At 35.2% G+C, this 21,864-nt stretch overlaps 1 protein-coding gene and 1 long non-coding RNA gene across 5 annotated transcripts in view; one reads left to right on the top strand and one right to left on the bottom strand.

Annotated features, from left to right (window-relative positions):
- Positions 1–16,629, top strand: part of LOC119151050 — a 54,771-nt gene extending 38,142 nt beyond the window's left edge. The window contains exons 5-13 of one of the 3 annotated variants that reach the window (XR_005105282.1): positions 806–919; positions 3,747–3,927; positions 4,024–4,279; positions 4,442–4,709; positions 4,851–5,000; positions 6,445–6,535; positions 7,445–7,575; positions 10,860–13,657; positions 14,591–16,132. This is a non-coding gene — a long non-coding RNA (uncharacterized LOC119151050). Of the gene's footprint in view, positions 1–805; positions 920–3,746; positions 3,928–4,023; positions 4,280–4,441; positions 5,001–6,444; positions 6,536–7,444; positions 7,576–10,859; positions 13,658–14,590 lie in introns of all 3 variants that reach the window. The other 2 variants (XR_005105284.1, XR_005105283.1) reach the window with 2 other exon arrangements.
- The window catches only part of SCFD1 (sec1 family domain containing 1), a 54,947-nt gene continuing 33,505 nt past the window's right edge, over positions 423–21,864 (bottom strand). Inside the window, exons 16-25 of one of the 2 annotated variants that reach the window (XM_037394393.1) lie at positions 19,387–19,457; positions 18,382–18,461; positions 17,748–17,810; positions 16,636–16,711; positions 14,399–14,452; positions 9,700–9,752; positions 7,014–7,047; positions 5,732–5,797; positions 1,598–1,666; positions 423–644 (exon numbers count right to left, since the gene is read on the bottom strand). In XM_037394393.1, coding sequence (XP_037250290.1) covers positions 621–644; positions 1,598–1,666; positions 5,732–5,797; positions 7,014–7,047; positions 9,700–9,752; positions 14,399–14,452; positions 16,636–16,711; positions 17,748–17,810; positions 18,382–18,461; positions 19,387–19,457 — 590 coding nt within the window. In that variant the 3' untranslated portion in view covers positions 423–620. The other variant, XM_037394394.1, reaches the window with a different exon arrangement.

Genomic DNA, 21,864 nt, shown 5'->3' with positions numbered 1-21,864 from the left:
TGTAGACAAGCCATTTTCTCTTAAGAGAAAAGCAAAGTTACTGCTTCAGAAACTTGTATGGAAGGTATCTTCAAGTACATCTTTGGACCATCAAGCAAAGACTGCACAAATCTAAGTACGACGACTTCGGTAAAACAAAAGGGTAAGAACCAGAAGTAGTAGTTCTCTTGCACTAAGGCTGTTTGTCTGTCGTCCTAAAAGGCAGTTTTGTTCTTTTCAATTTTGCCAAATAAAGATAGTCTGGCTTTCAAGAAGAACACATCTCCTAAAGACAGACTTGACCTTTTCTTCAAGCTATTGCTTTGTTAACTGTAACAGAAACTATATACAAGAACTTGAAAATGCTATGCTTTTCAGCCAGCACTGTCATGTAACTTCGCTAATATTGCATTTAATGATGTGAAACTGACCCCCACCAAAAATATAGTAGGTTTTAAGGTTTATTTCCGAAATGTTGATATACACCATATTAATTACAGATCTTTTTTCTTAAAAGTTATTGTATTAATGAAATGGGTTTAAGTTTTAATATAATGACAAAATTATAGATAATGAAGATATCTGAAAGTCGTAGCAATTCTCTGTTGTCAGGCTGCCATCCGGGTAATGGTGTTTCAGTCTCATTTCTGGCCAAGTTGGGACAGCTAAAGATGAAGAGACAGAAAACCATTAGGTTGCTAATCTTATTCTTTCAGTCAAACTAATAGCTAGTTCACACAGTAAATATTTCTGTCCTATAAGCTTTGTTTGTCTCTTACAACTAAAAATATGCTGGTAATGGAACATTTAATCCCTGCCCTCACAGGAGAGGATCGGAGCTTCACATCTTCAGATCTGAATAAATCCAGAGGTAAAGGTACAGCATCTGCAGTCAAGTCAACAAAACAGTGCCTTAAGCTGACTGAGGAGTTATATGCTGGTAAGTACCATTTGTCTCCTTCAAGTGCAGCAAAAATTAATTTAGTTCTTTAAAATGTAGTTTTAAATAACAATTTATTCTCATCTTGGTAGGAAGCAATACCATAGGTGGTGACAGCTACTGAAGGGCTGCTATTTGCTGACCACTGTGAATAATTTTTATTTTGCATTTGTATTGGAATGAGGCATAGAGAAATAATGGCGATTATAATGTTTTTTAGTGCAGTTAAAGACTGATTTTTAGTATAGGTATGGACTATGTCAAGCTCCCACTAGGCCAGCGTTTATAAATAGCAGAATTTAGGACAAAGATTAAAAGATCACAGTTGGAACAGCTGTTTTTAACTTGTAAAAAGTTGCTAGAATAGCCTGGAAAGACATGCTATTTGTGAAAGAACTGGGTCATTTTTTTTCATTAGGATTTATGGTAAGGCAATTATTATGAACTGGTTCACCTGTATTACCTGTGAACTCACATTGGCAATACAGGTCTTCAAAAGTTGATTAAAAATAATGACTCCTAACCTCCATTTCAATCAAGTGAAAACAGACAACAGGAATATGTATTAATCTTTCACAAATTAAGCTTGTTTTTTTTTGTAAAAATCCATGGGGAGATGTAAATAAGTCAACACACAGTTACAGCAGTAATAAATATTAGTCTATCAAAAGTACCTACCTGTTTTATAAACTGTGTAGCATTAAAAAGTTCACTGCAGCCATACAGGACATGTTTGCCTTGTTTACCCTAAGAAAAGAAAAGACAGGAAGAAATCAGGTGTTTAACAGAGTAGCAGAAATGGCTTAAACTAATTGTATACCACAAAAAAAAAACAAAACCAAAACTTGATGATGTTGAAGTCTTGCACTTTCAGCTGGAAAAAGAACAGTTGTTCCACTATAGGGAAAAACCCTGTGATTAAACTGAAGTGGAAAAGAGACCAGAGGCAGAAGGAAAGTGGAAAAAATGGGGCATTTTACACATTTATACGCATTAGAATGCTTCGTTCTCTGAGGTACCTATACTTGAGCAAAACCTACCCCTGAAAACAACTCAACCCTGCGCTAAGAACAGTAACAACGTATTTACTGTTTCTTTTATGTTTGAGCCCAAAAACTTCAAGCTGTAATTCATTTCCATATGATAATGTTAAAACCAGCCCTCTTTTTGTAAGGGGATTCTGAAATACAACATTATATTTGATTTTAATTGGATGCATAATAAACCCAGTTTCTAGTTTAACAGTATTCACTTGATAGTAAGGCTACCAAAGTGTTACGTTAGCATTTTGGAAATGAAAACTGGTTTAAGTAATACATAGTTTGAGATTAAGTTTATTTCCAGTGCTGGGCTAATAATCCTATGGCTCTTCAAAGTTCAAGCACAGGCTTGAGAAATCTGTTTCACTGTTAAAATTATTTTGCGTTTGCCTGTAATTAGTTAGGTAAAACTTACTTATTAAAGAGAAAAATAGGAACATAAGCCTTGTCAGAATGATCTTGTTTCATATATATTACCAATTGTGTGCTGTTTCAGCAGAAGGTAACAGAAGCAGATTTGAACAGTCCCTAGCTGGTGGTTGCACGCTAAGCAGGGAGATGGTAATCCTGGTTCAAGTCCTCATCTGTACTGATTTTGAGTGGTTTGTGGTAATAAGCTGTTGTCACTGAGCAGGAACTTAAGCTTGCATCTTCCCACATTTCAAGCCAGGTTTTTTTAATCTTGATGCCTGAATAGGTTTGGGATTGATTTGCTTTTGACAAATTGCACTTTCACAAATATGACTGGATAGCATTTGTTTCTGTCTACTACCAAAATAAATAATTTAAACTATACAAATAATTGTGAAATGGGACTGCTGCCTTCCAGGCAGCTCTAAAACACATTAATGTACACTTCTGTCATATATACACTTCTAAGAGTATGATTTTTAAAACATGTATGCTTTTATTTAAAGAGCTCTTTGAATGGAATAAATAATTAACTATCTCCAGATAATTATTGGAGCCAAGATGAAACTGCATAATATCTAAAAAAATTTAAAAAATAATCTCAGTACCCTTCAAAGTCCAGTATGTTTTCACGACTGAAAAACTATGCTGGATTTAAATTTCTTGTGATAAATGATAATGTATGTCACAGGTAGACTGGAACAGATTACCAAGCAGTACCTTCCTAACCATCTACAAAAGGAAATTAAAGGACATGCTCAGTTCTTTTGTACAAGCAGTGTGCTAGTCTCCACTTGGAGGCTCCCAATAGCTTGCAATTTTGATGACATGTTTTCAGCATGTTGAACTGAGGCTTGGCCAATATATTTATCTTAAGGCATAATCTGCCTCACTAACATTATAAATATTTGCTTTTTGACAATGTGAGATAGTCCATTCTAGCACAGAACTGCAAATAATTGGACTTGAGGGTTCCTCTTAATTCTCCTATAAAAAAATCCCAGAATATCAAAAGCTGCATGAACATCACTTCCTGTTTTAGAAAGCCTTAAAATACTTTCTCTGTGCTTTCAGAGGCAAACTGGCAAAACAGATAGTGCTTAGAAAAATAAAGCAGTGAATAAAATCTTTGTGGTATCTGCTTGCAAGAACAGAGCTGTTGATTTTTCTCTCTTTTTATTCTGGAGAAAGACTGCTTGAATATTAGAATAATTAATATGCTACATCTGTTGAAACAACAGATGCTGGAAGTGTACCACAGGGAAAAATAAAATTTACTGGATAAGCCTGGAAGAGTCACCTGGGAGAGGCAGACAAGTCTTCAGAGGGCAGGAGGTGGAATTAGGGTTTTCATTAACCTTTCTTGGTTTTTCAAGAGCAAATAGCTAAGTGGCATAAAGGTGAGGGAATCTTCCCTCTTGGGAGGTCATCTTCCGCTGACCAAGCGCACAGTCTGGAGAAACTCAGAGCAGCCTTCAGCTGTGACAACTGATGAAGAAGAAACCTCTGTCCATGGCTTCCAGAAGAAGAAAAACTACATCCAACTTCTGACTCTCTGTAAGGTTTCATGTTACCATTCCTGTATTTTTCAGTTCCTTCTGTCCTCTCCATTTTTTTACCAAATGACCTCCTGTTTGCCCTCTTATTCCTCAGAAACTTCAGCTTCCTGCCACTCTGTGTGAAGTGCCAAGTGTTTAACTTGTCGTCATACAAATGTGCTGTATATACACACTATACATGGATGCATACACAGCAAACACTCGTCAGTATGCAGCTGTGTATCAGAGAAGTGCATTGGCCTCTAGGGGATTCCAGAGTTTTATTTTAGTAGGAAGTAACAAATATGTATCACAAACACACATGTTGCTGGGCATCTTTTGAATTGATAGGGCACCTGGAGTGGCTTTGGGTAAGCTAAGGAGCAAGCCAAAGGTTTGACAATGTACTCTGCTACAGGCAGATGCCCCACTGAATGCTATAATTGGCTATCAATAATAGTGATTAAGTGCTAAGCTGAGCCTAAATGATTACTCTAACTTAAATTCCTCTTCCTTTCTTTTCCCCTATCCAGATCAGCTGCGTTCAAAAATGGCTGCCAGTTAGAGGGGAAAACAACTCGGCACACACTTTCTGGCTTTATGTTCTTCAAGATTTACCTGGGCATAACACTTTCATGTGCTAGTTCTGTGGAAGAAGTGTTTTTTCCGTTACTAATGCTCCCTATTTATTCTTTTGTGTGGAAAACCTCAATCTAGTCCGCCACAGGACAGGTGATCGTACCGTGAACAAGGTTAAGATCAGGCAGGAAGAATGGTATGCTGCTGCTCTTAAATTTCAAAGTGAGTAATAAATTATCAAGATTCCTTTTGTATTTTTTGTTCCTGGAAATTGCTTGAATCTCAGCCCTGCTCCCCAAGAACTGTAATGATGTAGTTACTTTTCTCCATCCACTAATTTTTGGTATACCTGTGTTCTGCTAGGCTGGCCAGCTGGAACCAGAGAAATTAAATCTGTTATACCAGCATTACAGAGTCAGTTATGTATTTCCTTCTTTGTGCATACGACACCTCTTATGATTTCTACACAGATTCAAATGATGCAGCATATCAAGAATGAGCTTCCTTTAACTCGTGAGTGAAAACTTCTAAATGTGGGTAAATAATAAATTCGTAGATATTGATGCCAATCTGATCTTTGCTCTGACAGGTAGCATAGCATTTGCATTATGTTGGCTTCTGAAATGACAGACGTTACGCTCAAGTAAGATTGTTGTAAAATAAGATACTGTTATCTGTAGATCTTGTTTTGAACTGACTTCATATTGCTAAGTTGCAGATGAAAAAGTGTTGTAGTATCTCTTTCGTGACGCTTAGGAACTAGAGAATCCTGAGCAGCTCCTTACTTTCAAGGCTATGGTACTGTGGCTGCTTTACTTAACTATGAAATGGAACTAGCAAATGAACACTAGGACAGGACTCCAAAACAGTATGGCCAGCCAAACAGACAGTGTTTGAGGTATCAGTACAGAAGACAGGTTAATTCAGTTAGCTATATCTGCTGACAGTTCTCAACCATGTTAGTGTGTATGAAGATAAATAAACTGCATTCTGCGTTATTTACTCAATTTGAAAGTGCAACATGGGCAAAAATAGCAGAAACAGTAACGCTGTTGGTCTGACTTAATAATCCACATTTTTTACAGATTTCTTACACACTTTTTTTCCCCAGACTCTGTATATAGTAAGGATGTTAAGGCTAATTTTGTAGACTGAATCTTCTAAATACTAAATGTTACAGAAAACCTGCTAAAACTGGTTTCTATCAGTCAGTTATAAACTACAACCAACAGGACTGCACGTACCTTCACGTAGTCAATAAGATTTTGATATTCAATATAGTTGCCTCCTCCAACCACAAACACTATTGCCTGAAAGGCAACACACACATAATCAGGGTATGCATTCAAATTCTTAACATTTCAGTAGTAATATATATACCAAATCATTAAATATACAGGAAAAATCATCCTAATCACACTGCAGTCTAGTAAAAACTGGACAGAACCACTAGCTTCCTACCTGAACCTGAAAGAAGATGACAGAAGAGTTTTAGTAGGATTCAGAAGAGCAAGCTGAGAGCTTTTAACATGTCCCTATCTTCTACTAAGAAATATTTGAAACATACGCAGTTTCAACACGTTCAACTTTTTTGTGCACAGATGTCTCCAGTGGCCATAGGAACAGTTAAAATATTTCTACGGATGCTTAAGAATTAATTTGGGACACAAATAAAATACTTCTGTTATAATCAATAATATTTCAGATAAAGGCCTTCAGTATTTCTTGGGCTATGTTTAACAGAGAATAATTAATGAATAGAAAAAGGAGACTTAATAGTTGTTTGGTTTTTTTTTAACATTCACTATCCAAAATTGTTTGACTACCCTGTATGAATTCTATATAGATTTATATATTATATCTATTTATATTTATAGATTTATGTTACTACTGACATTTTTACTATGACCACGTGCTGGCCAAATATATGACACCATGTGCTATTTCTTTTGTTCAGGAGGTTAATTAGGACATTTCACAAGAAATCAGAGACATTTGTATATTGCCATGTCAAAGATTTTGCTTACAGAACTTGGTAGAAAGATCAGGTAAGTAACAGACTTTTACTATTTGCAAATATTTATGTTGAAAAATACTGGAAGTTACTGGCACTTGTATAAAAAGAGACTTTTTAAAATACTGTCACTTATATCAGTGGTCAACACTGCTGTTTAAGGCCAGATGGAAGATTAAATCTAGAAAGTATTCTGAAGATCTGGTATGAAAATGGATATTCAGCAAATTAAAACCCCCAATTATGATACTAGTAAATCCCCGCATATACCTCTAGAAGAATTTTCTGGATTTTTTTTCTCCAGTATTAGTCAATGCTTACATAGTCTTTTGAAGATAAAGAGTTCTTCAGAATAAGAGCTAATTATAATTAATACTAGAAATAATTAGTCCAAGTGGTTTTTGCAAACAAGACCTCCGTTTTCTTAATCACTGTCATCAAAAATGACTGGTGCTTCAGGATTTTATTTTTTTAACTCATGAACATAGGAAAATTATTTCTACATGACTTACCTCCTGGAATGGATTTTTGTTTCTTGGAACTGAGCTATAAAAAGAAACACAAACAAATTACAACTTAAATTTGATTAGACATTAATATAAATATGCAAAGTAAGTATCATGTACAGATCATGTTTATGGAATACTATGGAATACTAGACAAAGATATAAAATAGAACAATAATTGCTTTTCTGCATTCATTCTCCAAGTATTTTATTTGAATTATTTGTTATGGAAAACTACGTTTGAAATTCTACAGGACTGAATACATGAGTAGATAGGAGTTTTACTGCCTCAGTTTTAAGGTGGCTGTTTGAATCATAAGCTTTATGACAATGCTCTAACTATAGCGTTGCTAGCTAGGAACAAATACAGTGAGTAAAAAATTTCATCAGCACAGTTCATGACGCTTGGTAACACAGCCTATTGGAATCTTAACTAGGTAAGCCAGCCAGTTTGCAGTACACACTGATGCTTCAAAATCTCAAACGCTACTACAGGCAGCAGGTATGCTGTGACATCTGACAGCAGAACGCAAGAACATTAGGATTAAAATGATCTAAGGAGGAAGAGGTAAGTTACACTTTGGGTGGTGCAGACTCTTCCTCTCCATCCGAATACACAGTCCTAGGCACAGGGAGGTAGCAGGGAGAGGGGGAGAACCCTCTTTTTCTGCATCACCTCGCACCTTCAGGAGAAAGGGAAGAAGCAAAGAGAAAGCTCTGAAGGGTCCCTCTGCTTCCCTGCCCTTTGCTCACACACCACCGCTGCCTTACTGCCCTGTGCTGGCCTGCAGCCCCTGGCAGTCAAATACATCTTACGTTCTAACACAGAGTAAAAGCACTGCCTTTTTCCTTTCAACTTATTTCAAGTTTTCTCTGAGCGACTGACAACAACAACTGACTCAACACAGGTTCCAGTGTATCAGAAAATCTGATTTTAGGAGGGAATGGCTATCTCTAATATGTTGCTCTGATCTGTCACGAATACTACAGGTACCCCAGAAGCAGAACAGTTAGCCCATCTCTCTTGTTGTTCGAGTATGGTAAGACAAATCTACATACATTTTGTGTCAGAGGGGAAGGCCTGGTTATACTTGATGTGGGCTTTACACAGGACACAAAGATACTGTTTTGCTAAAACTGAATTACAGTAATGCAGTTCCTACTCTATTTAAAAAATAATAGGTAGAAATGCCAGTATTTTTTAAAACCGAAGTAGGTTAGAAAAAGCATTGGTCACTTTTTAACACCATCCCATTGATTATACTACTAGATATTGTTATTTTAAGCTAGTAATATTTTGTCAAGCCAGCTAACCTATATTTTATTATCAGCTATATAAATATTTTAAGGTGGAATTAGACAAACTGCTATATGGCTATACTAGAGTTTTGTTGTCATGCTCAAGTATGATTTAAATAATGTAATTTGAGTTTATGTAGAAAACCCAAACAAACCGCCAGCAGAAATTAAAGGTTTTTTCACTATGATGACTTCTATAGCTACACAGAATGGCACATTCCTGAACTGCTATAAATGTATATCTTTATATTGTTAAAGCAACATAACAACTCCACAGAGTGGGTAAAAATGCACATTTACATGAGGAAAGCCCTTTGGCTTTAATAAAACAAATCGTTGCACTTTTGCACAAAATCCTCCAAAAATGCTATAAAAGCTTAACAAAACAGTGAAAGCTGCAATTAAAATGAAAAATCAAATACTGGCACTTTTCTTTGATGCTTTCAAAATCCACTTATCTTTGAAATTATGTAGTCTTTAACAGTACTTTTCAGTAAAACATATATGATTATCTGAAATTTGTTTCCTATTACTATTTATGCTATCAGAAATAACTTTCCATGTTTCAAGAATAGAGGAAGTGGGTACAGATTTTAATGCCAATAACTAAACCCAAATCTGGCCCTACTTTATCCATATTCTCCTGTAATAAACCCCTGCAATTAAATGAGTTGATTGTTTTCCCACAGGTTCAATGAAAATTATTTTTAGAAGGTATGTTAAATTTACGTATGTTCTCCGTTTCTAGCAGCCACAGTTATTGGTCAAAGATATAAAGCAAACCACATAAATCTATAAACTTCCAAGTGTAATTCTTCTTCCTCTCTTTTACTAGCAAAATAAACCATATCTAACTCCCCCTTCACATGCACATGAATACGAAATATAAAATATTTCAGTATATATTATATATAAAAATATAAAACCTACCTAATACAAAAGCAAATGCAGTCAGTTTTTAATAATTTTTAAGAAGTTTTCAACAAATTACTAAAGAAGGGTTGTAGTAAAATTTTAACTCTTTCAAAAATGATAAATTAAAAAGTCGTTGGACAGTGCACCAAAATTTCTTTAACAGTGAAAAATCAGAAAGCTTAAAAGAAATTAAGAAGTAAAAATATAAAGAGGTCTAACATTTATTATTGCTAAGTAAGAGTACACATTCCTGTGCGTGAACTGATGTACATGTTAGCAGTGTGTTCAGTCACTGGAACAAAAGATTTCTTTTGCAGAGTAACAAAAATTTATCTGGTTGATCCAAGTTCCTGTTGTGAATTCCTTCAACACCAACTGTCCTGACTTAGAATTAATGATTAAAATTAATTACTTGTAGTCAGCAAGATTTTTGTTAAGTCTTTTCACAGGGTAGAAGGAAAACTCATAGTAAACTCACCTGTCACTGCCTCGTAGCATCTTGGGGTCAAAATACCGGTAGTCATCTGTCTCCTATTAAAAAGTATGTTTTTATCTTAAAATACTGGAATTTCTGCTTGTACCTATTACATTAAACATCATTCAAACTAATGCCATTTCCTGTTCAGCAGTCACATCTTTCAAAATTAATTGTGATGTCCACTAATATTTATAGTATTTGTACATAACTGAGCTAGTACAGAATAAACAACAGTGAGAGCGCTATGAAGGGTCCTATTGAGCTTTTTCGTTCTGGTTCATCTAAAATCGACTTACACATTCCAAAAAATACATTGGTTGCATAATAAATCCCAACAGAAAGGCAGTATGCAGAAAGAAAAATTAAGGTGTTACCAGCTTTAGAAGAATATCACATGGTTAGTTATAAATACTAAATTTTTCCAGGTTACAGCGTTCTACTATTGATTTGATGTTATAAAACAAAACGCTTCTATGGCAATAAATGCCAAATACAAGACAGATCAAAATCTGCTACTGTTACATAACTTACCCTTTTCATTTCATGATTTATGACTACTATTAAACCAAAATTAAGCTCCTGAAGAAGAAATGAGTTCCACAAGAATTTGAAAAGTCTGACTGAACTATAAAAAAAAAATAAAATTCTTCATACAAAACACTGAGGCATTTCCAATATTTTTATTGGCAACAATAAGGATTTTTGCCAATTATTACAGATGAAAAACAAAACTTCTAAGTAACTCATTCTGACAGCTACTTGGCTTCCTTCTGTTTCTATTCTGCATTTTCATCCAGGTACTGTGAAGTTTAGTTTGTGGATAAACTGCATGCAGGCTACAGTTGATTTCATCTGGGTGCTTACATGCAAGAGCTCTGTGTTTTGATGATTCTGTAGAGCAGAAATAATTCTTCTTGAGTAGTAGACAGATTATCTGGAGAATTTATTAGAGCTTACAAAGCTTAACTATCTCTAATACTACAAAATATTTACTAGACGTGGTGGTTACACACACACAAAATAAACCTATTTGCTATTAAGGAGTTTTATGTAATTACATAAAATAAGTCTCTTGTACTCAAGTTTGGCTCTTTAAAAAATTTAATTTAGATCTGATTTCACCTTGAACCTCTGTAAAATGCTTTTATATGCTCCAGCAGGAATTTCAACTGCATTTGTAAAGCCTGCCAGCATTCATGATTTTGGCACTCTCGTACATAAGGTGGTAGAGCGACTTTGAAGTAATGAGAGAACTGGGAATGGACTGATCTTGCTAGAATAAAACTGAGAGGTATTTGAGAACCTTTTAACTCTGATAAAGAGCTGCAGCTTCCCTACTTGTTAGAATGAATTACAGATTAATGCCAGAACTAAAATAACAGTTTTTACCCCAATATTACAAACATTTCCTCTTGAATGTATTACTGCTGTGTTTTTTCGCTGTGGGCTTGTGTAAGTAGACACACAAAAGGAGGTAAAGTAATAGAAATTTGATAAGCCAGGGGTGTTTTTTGTTGTTGTTTAAATATACCATTCCTGCTAAAATCAGGTCTCAGAGTGCAGGGAAAGAAACCCTACTAGATTTTATTTGCGTTAAGAAATAGGTAGTCTGCCAATAAAAGCAACTGTATAGCAGTTTCCTTACACACAACTGAATTTGTGACTTCCTGAAGCAATTCAAGAATAAAATTCATACTTTTGCAAGTATAAACTTAATTTTTAAGACCTCAATTTAAAATGAAAAAAGACCCATGGAAATATCCTTGATTTTGGGTCTGTATTTGTTTTTCTGCAGAAAACTGGTTTGGATTAAGGAAATACCCCATTTTCAGAATTTTTCATTGTAATGCATGAAAGGTTATAATACAATACATCCTAGGCCTGCAAGATACCATATTCACTGAAAAGGATGATATTAACAGAAATATATTTCCATTCATATAGATCACAAATACAATTTATCTACCTCTTAAGCCAATACAAATGTACATACTGTATTTTGGAACTTTGCCATAAAAATATTAAAGGTTTACTTATCAAAGACTGTCCTTACTCAAGGTTCAAACCATTTTGAGGAAGATATTTAAACTCCAAAACTCTATAGAAACTGGTGGTCAGTTTCGTATCTATGGGTTAAAATTTGTGTGTACTTGACAGTATGATTTTTTTGTGTGTGTTAGGAACGTTTAAGGTTTTAATCAATCTCTATTTAGCAATACCAAAATAAAGCAACTATGTTATTAGATTTATGAACAGAACATTTCCTTACAAAAACATTATCCAAAAGCAATTGCTTAAAACCCTGCTTCGACCAATAAATGTTACTATTAAAAATACCCCAAGTAGTGGATTTCTTTAAAGCCATCAATGAATGTTTCTGAATAAGTATTTCAAGAAAAAGTATAACTATAGTTAAAACAATCTAGACAAATTTTTAAAATTACAGGATAGTATTTATGACCGTAAGAACTGTCCCATCTGTTCCTGCTTCTGAAAAACTTGGAAAGCACAGGTATGGACTCCTTTGTCCTCCCTGGTAGCTGTCCTTGTGACACAAAAGAAGCATCAGGGACAAGTAACACACAAATGATTTACAGACAACCCTACAAGAGTTTTGCACACCATATGGTTCTGAATAGGCTTAAAATTTCAACTCACAGTACTACTTGTGAATGTCGGTGGTGTAAGTTGTACATTTCATAGATTTACTTTACTGTTGCATTTTTATATTTAGAAAATAAATTATTTACATGCTTTGTAATGATTTGACTTCTCAACGATCTGTTCTAATTTTGCATTACAACTTTTATCTGTATGTATGTCTCATACACTGATCACTGTGGCTAGTAAGATTCAATGAACGACAAAGGAGACTTTTTTTTCTGTGCTGTAAAAAATCCCCGAAACCTGAAGCTTTTTTCCCCCTCCCTTTGTATTTTGCCTGCAGTGCAAGTTTCCTATTCTGGGGAATAAAAAAAGACCTCAAACATCAGAAGATGAACAGAGGCCACAGTGGTGTATTTCTACATATTGACCTCTTCCAGATATAATTTCCCTTCTGTTGATGATACAGCAAGTCTAAACATATTCCACAATGACTCGCGGGTGCTTCTGTTAGCTGAAACTTACTCAAACAGTTGCTGTCAGTTTTCCTGCAGGTTAGGAGAATCATTCTTTAGGGCTTGCCTGATCTCCTATGGCTTGAGGAGTAGGACTGCCTTTGGGGAGTGAATTCCAGTCTCTGATACGGCAGTGAAACATGAAGCCACAGTCTTACAGACTGGGTCAATCTCTCCTTTTTCAAGTGAGAAGATCAATGTTTTCTCCAAGTTATCAAAGTAATCGTGGCGTAAGTGAAATGTGACAGTATCAAGTCAGCAAAAAAACCCTGTACAGCTTGTAAACTTTTCCACATCAAGTCCTAAACTTGTAGCCTTTTGTTTTTACTTTTAAAACTGTTTAAAAAAAAAAAGGTTTACTTTTTAAAAAATTGTTTCATTTTTTACCTGCATTTAAATTATCTGTAATTTTTAACGGCAGCTTTCTGTATTAAGTGTTCTGAGTGACCTCTACTGGTGGAATAGATAAAATTAGCCTGTACATCTTTTCCGAGTCTTGTAAATAGAACAACAATGCACTGTCACTGAAAACACTGTCAATTTCTTTAAGAGAAAGCAGATCTTCTGCTGACAATCATGATATATATTATGCACCAAGCACTGTTTAAGACAAGACAGGATTATTTGTGTGTTTATCATTCTCATATTTCACCATTATTTACCTCCCTTTACATATTGTTAATACATGAAAGTGAAAGTGGACTAAGAAAAATGTTTTAAATCTACTAACCAGGGTGAGATCCTGCAAGTGTGCCTCTGTCTGACACAGATATCATTAAAACAGCAAGACTGATGTGATATGGCAAACATATGAAAGCTTTCTGAATGACTTTTAACAGGTAAATTTTTCAGAACAAGTTTGTGCAAAGAGTAATGCAAGAGTTCTGAAAGAATGGAATACATAGCATAAAAAAAGACTGCTTTGGCTATGCACATAAAAAGACTACAGGCTATTTTTAGCTGTAAATTCTAGCAAATATCTTGACTATCTAGCTAACATTTAAGTGTTTCAAAAGTTTGTAACTTACGTAAGTCTGAGTAAATTTTCACAGAAACAAGGGGAAAAAAGGGGGCTTTTCTGACACAAAACTAACTCTGCTTGCAAACTGCGACTACATGAGTACTAAAATATTTTCCTCTAAATAGCAAAGCTCTGAACATGCAGGAAACTAATTTTTCTCTAACATGCCTCTCTGTAACTACTTTACTTCTGAGACTGCACTCTTAAAAAAAAAACCAAAATCACCTTGACGCAAAGAAAACTTCAGCCCACAGTTTAACTTTTAGAAATTTAGAAGCAACAGAAACGCAGTACAGCACAAGTGTAACAGAAGCTCAGAATAGAAAAAACCTCACAAACATTAGTTCCAATGAGACGCAATGAATTGTCATTGTTTAGAAATTATTCCTATGCACAAAATCTTACGAAGTAATTACAAAATCGGTTCTATTCTTGAGGTACAGCATGACTAGATTTAACTGCGTTATCATGAGAAAAAAAAAGCCATGGCATATTCCATATCACAGCCTCAACATTTCATTTGTTCCACCTCTTTCCATATGAAGGCAGTTATACTCACAGGATTTGACTTCATCTCCATAAGGTTGTCCAATATACGTGTGACTGGCAGATTCTGTAAAAAATAATGTGAAATTAATGGAATGCTGAAATGCTTACTAAGAATTATTCACAGCCCCACTGTTATTTATGGAATGTTTACAGAGCATTTGAAATACTACATTAAACATTTTTCCTCTTATATTTTGTAAAGGTTGACCATTTTTATCATCATCTAAATTACCTTTCTGTACAGCAAATGCAAACATCTGAGGAACATCCAGCTAGAGGATGAAGTGCAAAAAAGTGTGAAGACAGGAACAGAGTTGTATTTCGGCATTACCAATATGTGGAGACGTGACAATGTATGAATTTTTATTTAAAAAAAATACTTTGCCATTTAAGGAAAGAATTGTAAAGCTGAAGATGAGAATTAAGGGCATGATTCTTAAAAATAACTACTGTTGTCAAAGAAATGGGTAAAAAACTGCAATCCTGGCAACAAAAGCTTGGATGAACTGGAAAGGAATAAACTGAAGTGAGATTCAAGATGACTTTTCCTTATTTAAGACGGGAAATGTTAGCTTCGACAAAAGATCTCAAGTATGAAACAGCCAAACCACTTTAGGTATGATAAACTGAGGGAGAGTTTACATAGCAACAGAATTGGAAATGTGCTTTGTTGACAGAATATATCAAAAAAAGACATTCCAATGGATGATCTACACATAACACTGAAAAACACTTAGTTAAAAAAACAATGTAAATCCCTGAATGACTGAATGAGAAATAAAAAGTTAACTTTAACAGGAATACCACAAACCTACATCAGACTTAAAAAAATGAGGAAGAACAGCATTTTGTTTGGCTACCCCAAAACACCTGGAGAAGGAACTAAAAGCCAGAAAAAAAATATTCTGAAAACACCTGCATTGTGACTTTTTACTCAGAACTCAAAAGAAAGCAAGTAATTTTGTCCAGAGTAATACTAACTTTTCAAAGCCACACGTTAAAATAAATGACAAAATGTTTAATACAAGAATAGGAAGTCTCATCTAGAATATAATTATCTATTGTTGCAAGTAACAGTTTATCTGAAGATCTATATAACATACAATCAAGCCGCATATATATTTCCTCAACCGTATTTCGTGACACACCACTGACTTGTAACTGTGATCCAACTTATTGTATGTAGTTATAGTGAAATTCCTGCAGAATTATTTTTGTTGACTACCCTACAAACGCCACAGACACCATTTTTTTTTAAATTTGTACATGATAGCTGATAGTTTTCATGCGTAAATTACGTGTATAACAGGATGACTAAACAAACAATGGCTACTATAAGATTAACGAAGTCAAAAAGCCATACCTTTCATTAGATGTAACATTTCATTTTGTTTAGTTCTGATACGCTGTATTTCTAACTTAAATTCTGATTCTTCCACTATGAATTACAGTATGACAAATGGTCTTTTTCTTAGAAATCTGGATGTCAAAATATTACAGAATTAAGACTGTTAACTGTAAATGTTTATTGCCATCTAATGAAAGTGCATATTGAAGAAAATAATGTGTCCTCTACAGGGAAGTAGTTTTCTGGGAACCACAATTCAATATTTCAGCTACGAGTTATACAATCAGTGTCTTTTTTTTGTCGTTTGTTTTCTTTTGCAGGGTGTACATTGACATTTGCATCCAAGTTATACTCGGAAACATTTTCTGAAGTTAAGTAAATATTTGAAGGTGGCCATGTTGTTATAAACATATTGTGATTTTTCAAGTACATTTCAAGATTATGGTTGTTGTACATTACTTACATGGGAAAACTAGAAATGCTTGAACTGGAACTGAACAGAAAACGAACACTTTCAGCTTTTCAGTCACTCTGGAATACATATTTAATACATGCTGTTCTAAGTAAAGACATGGAGGGGTTTTTTTTATTTATGAAAGTCTAGTCTATTTTGAGTATTCCACAGCTGTTCTTTTTATAATACTGCAATCAGTCTTAATTGCACATACTAGAATCTAATCCCTTACAAATGGAGGTATTCAAAGACAATTTGAACATTATTTTCTACTTGTCTAAAAACCGGAAGCTACAAAGTGGTAGATCTATCCACCAGCAGAGGCTGTTCGTTCTTTTACTGTAAACCTGATTTTATTAATACAATAGAGGTATTGAAAGTTGTTTTTCTAAATGTTCACAATGCTCATATGATAAGATTTTTTTTAATTCATTTTTAAACTTACTTGTTGCTTCAGTACCAAGTTCTTCACTCCTTCCATTACAAACTGTGATCCTGTATTCATAACACGTGAAAACAGGCTGAAAACCAAAACAGAGATGATGTGAGACCACCTTTTTAAATACGCATTCTTAAGCTTTATGCTGACGTCCCAATTCCCACTAAAGTCAATGGAACTTAAGTACCAAGTCATTCCATTTGTCATGAAATATATTCTTCAAACCACAGGGCAGTCGAGTGTATGGCAATACACCTGTAAGCTAGCAGTTGGATCCTCACCTATCAATAGGAGTCTTGAGTTCTAGTCTTTAAGCCGTTGAACAGTTTATTTTACCACTTCAGTAATGCAACAGTTTGAGTGCTCCTTTCAAGTGGGTGTCCTAATCACCAGAGTTAACAGAGATGCTCAGTGTCTCCAAGCAACCAAACGGTAATTTTTCCATGTGAGACAGCACTGGAGTTCTCTCTAACCATACTGCGCCACAGTTTGCTTATGACAGTGACGGTGCATTCCTGAAAGTAAAGTTGGCAATGAGGATTCAAATCCTCTCAAGCATGGAAATCCCCAAGTGACATATCCTTATGGGATCTGAGCACCCTTAGCACAGTCGTTATCTTTTCTTTTCATGTCTTGAAATAAATAACTACACCTTTCAACAAGCAAGACACGACAATCAGTCCAGAGCATCCTAATGAAAAAGCAGCATGTTCTTCAATCCCTGAGTGTCTCCAAGCCCCGGAGAGAACCAGCTGTAAATACACAGGAACGTACTTATCTTCTGCCATTGACTAAATAAGGCTCAAAACGATGGCTGTCATGGATCCATCTCCTGCTGCCAAATTCTTCTCCTACGAGAGCACATTTAATGTGCAGGTGCAGATATCACTTTATTAAGTTACTTGGTGGTTTTAGTCACAGACCCTTTTATTCTCCTGTGTGTAAGTCCTATGCACTGTTAAGGGGAGACAAGTGCTTGTAATTGTCTGTAACGTACAACTTTTACAAACGGGGGAATGGTTTATTCTGGGCCTTGTATAGCACTAAACACACATTCAGTACTGCTAAAATCAGCTGAAAGAACCCACAGCCTTACAGCAAATTAATCAAAAGCATACCCCAAAGGTTTAGGTGTAGTGCTTCCATAGCTGGCTGGAGCCGCCGCCATCTTGGTGAAAGCCCTGTGAAAGCAGGGACAGAAATCAACCGCTTATCTCAAGGCGCATACCGCTGCAGAATGTTTGCCCTGGTCATCTGAAAGCGAAAAAACTTCTACTTCTCAAACGCTTTCAGGAAGTACCTATTTATTACATGCATCCCTCTTGTCTAGAAATACAGTAGTTGAGGAACTGAAAGAAATTAGGTTTTATACTTAAAAGACAAAGACTTTATTTTGATACCATGTAAAACTAGAATAACTGATAGGCAGCATGGCCCTTTGGTATGAGCCAAAAGAGTGTGGATTCTTAACGAGCACAGCTTTTTTCATTCAGTTCAGTAAGTTGTTTCTGTCAGATCATTAAGTACACTACTATGGGTCATGTTCAACAGTGTTCTGGCATTTCTGGAGTTCAGCTTTAAAATCAGATTTGCACTTATCATAACAATGGCAGCAAAAAATTATGTCAGAATGAAGGTTTAAGGATTATTTACTATGTATGACAAATAACACACAATTCTTTGATAACAATGCTGAGTTCTATAAAATCACCCAGTTACAGCCTCATGCAGGAAAAAAAAGAAATTACTTACTTCCATTGTTTTATGTAGCTCAAAGGAGCAAGATTGCAACCTGCATCCATCAATGCTTTTTTATACTGCTCCAAATCAATCTGAAATTATGAAATGGATAATTGCAAAAGGTCGAAACTACTCTTAACTCTCTTTATTTGGAAAGACAAGATATCCTTACCTAACTATTAAATAAGCAGTGTAAAGCTGTAACATTAACCAAAGTTAAAAAGTAATTATAAGCCTTGATCCAATCTCCTACCATTTCATACTTGAAATGCAATTTGCTATGAGCAGCTCTCAGTAAACTTAACAGTATTTGTGGAATTAAATCCTGTACACTTTCAGATATGGGAACAGTCTTTTATACCAGCATCTTTTAAAAAAACCTAACAGAACACTGTTTTCTGTAAAACGTCACAACAGCAAATAATAAAAATGAAGAGGAATTAATATACATTTGTAAGAATACTTTCTCTTTGCTTAACCCAACATATTTTTTATACTGCATAATAGTTATACAGTATAATAAAAATCTTCCTTGAAATTAATCATCAGAAATTCAAAAGAAATATTAAGATATTGTTTCCCAAATTGTTCAGATACTGGCACAAGAAACATTTCTCCTTTATTCATCTGCTATTCAACTGACCCAATTATTCTTGAATATAGAAGAGCAGAATGAAAAGAGTCATATATTAACATTTTGTTTTATCTACTTCTGTTGAGCAGCAGAGCAGAGTAATAGAAAGCATGCCAAGAGGTGTCTTGCAGTAACTCCGAACTAAGTATTTCAAAATACAGTCTTCCTTCTCACTGGTCATTCATATCCTTTGAAATGGTGGCTAAAGCTTTGTAAGCAGATTCCCTGATAATATTACAAAATTTATTCGAAGTTTTAGTATTTCCTGGGCATTTCATACTTCGCTTCAAAGACAAGCGGATATACCTATTTAGAGTTGAAACAACACAGAAAAATCCTGTGTGGCAGAATTTGGTGTTGGAAGCTGTAAAGGACATACATACCTCTGAAGGTACCTGAGCTGAGCTTATGTAGTAGATAAGAAATAATCGCATTTTGTCTTCTGGAGTTCCCGCTGAAGTGGGGGAAAAAAAAAAAAAAATCAAGAAAGTACAATTGTAACTATGCTGCTATGTTACTTGTTCCTCAGTAACAATATATATATGTACATTCAGACCTCTCATGATAATAGTTGTTATCTACAACCATAGCCTTGTTCAGTGTATAGCAATTTTATTAAAAGTTGGATTAGACTGGCTCACTTTTTCTGAAAGTTTACTTACACTTCCCCTTTTGCTTGTAGTGAATATTATTTTTGAATAACATACTAAGTAAGTTACATAGTGGCATTATGTCTTATTTTATGCAGGGACTGCAAGCATTAGCAGGGAGCAAATCCATGAAAGAGGAGACTATAGAAGAATCATAAAAGCCACAAAACATTATTCTTTAGCTCTACAATTTGTTTATGCAGCTCTGTGGTTGACTGTACTGAAACACTCGAGGGCTGCAAAAACACTTACATGAACTTTTGGTCAGGAAAAAATCCTGAACTTCCAAACTGCCTTCAGGAAGGAGTTTACCTCCTGAATCACCTTCTGTCACACCACTTGTTGGAGAAAAACACTGCTACAAACCCCTGGGAAGCATTATCAATGGCAATCAGCACTTTGAGCAGGCAGGGGTGAATTTTGATGTGGTCCTTCCTGTGTTACTCAGACTACAAGCTCCTACAGCAGATTTTCACCACCATCTACGTTTTTCTAGAAGAGAATCACTATTAGTAAGACCGTAATTTCAAATTAAGATTTCAGAAGTACTTCTCAAAACACACACTTCAAATTTGTAACCCGATACTTCATTTTAGAAGCTTTAGATATAGAACAATGTTTTATAAAAAAAGACATTTTCTTGTACTTGTGGGTAACAAAAAAGATTTTTTCTGTTTTTTTTGGTTTGGGTTGTTTCCCACTATGGAATGTGGATCATGTCAGCAGGGGATTGTCTCATCTAATCTGCAACTTGTGTTTATATGTGAGCATGTATTTAGTTTGGCAGAAGTTAAAAAGTAAACTCTGTCATAATGAACATTCATGACTCGGTATATTTTTTTCTGGGAAGTAAGTTTTATTAACTTTTACCAAATACCAGTAAGCTAGAAGATCAAGAACAGAAGACACTTTGAATTACCTAAACCAAAAGCCAGCTTTCAAGGTAGACATCCACTTGGAGTTCACTTGAATAAAAAAAGCACTTAAACATTCTAAGTGTACAGTAACTGATTTTGGTTTCTGTAACCGACTTGGAAACTCGGTTTCCAGCATGCCAGTTTATAGTTTGTTTTCCTGCTTTGCTGACCACTAAGTTTCAGTTTCAACTGGAATACGGTTGCGCTCTTCCACCATTTTCCTTGCTGGGCCCATTTACCATGTCTACACAACTCCTACGAGGTGTGTGCTCACAGTAGTGTAAATGGTCTTGCTTACACATGAGTGTAAGTGATATTTTGCTTAATAAAAGATAACAAATTTTTAAAAAAGTGTCTGCAATTGTACTGTGTACACTTCACTAAATATTAGGAAAACCACCTTGTTTGGCAAAAGTACTTTGCTCTTGATGTACTACTGATGTAAATCATAGCCATGATAAATGGTTGTGAGACCCAGGTCAGCTGCCTGTAAAATGTTCGCTATTTTTTCTAGGCTATGGTCTGTGACTGCGTGGAGAGGGGGGGTGCTAAATGTTCTGAAGAAAATTTAATTGGTAACCTAGAACAGGACAATTTCATTTTCCACTCAAAAGCCGGCAGACAGCCTTTAGGGCTACTGATTAACCACTAGAGCAAAGCAAAACCAGAGACTCCTGTTTTATTGCTACTCCAGGACACGATACTATCCGCTGAACTGGGAGGCAGCTAACAGCCCCGAGCGGTACAACCTAGCAAGAAATGGGAGGCTGAAACCTGAAGCTGTTAACTGGTCAAGCGTAAGTGCTTTTATGAAAAGTTCTGCAGGTATCATTGTCCACAGGACAAGTATCCCCAGAGACAATGCAAACAAGTAGTTCAACACTGAAAACATTGCACAACTTGACGCATTATTTCTTCAAAATGTCTTCTGCTGGTATTTCTCAGTGAATCACACAGGAAGCTGGCCAGTTTTACAAGACAGCATGCCCAGAAATATTTGCTGTGATTTAACTAAAATACTTTTATTATATAAACTTACGTTAAACCTAGGCAATGCATATGAAATGCTAATGTGCTACTAGGAACACCTGAATACTTGGCTTAAGAAGGAAAACTCTAGCTTGGAAATTTAATTGTTCTCTTGCATGACACCCAGGAACTTCGCTAATAGAAAAGTTGCTATGATACAACAGCCTTGGAAAACAATTTGCTTTATACTGCAATCCAAAAAAGCATAGAAAATGTGGATTCATGTAAGTAATTGATCCAGTAGGAAATACTAGCAAGCATAATA

The sequence above is a fragment of the Falco rusticolus genome, chromosome 7, assembly GCF_015220075.1.
Source record: "Falco rusticolus isolate bFalRus1 chromosome 7, bFalRus1.pri, whole genome shotgun sequence".
Classification (NCBI taxonomy): Eukaryota; Metazoa; Chordata; class Aves; order Falconiformes; family Falconidae; genus Falco; species Falco rusticolus.
This window is presented reverse-complemented; position numbering and strand designations above follow the sequence as displayed.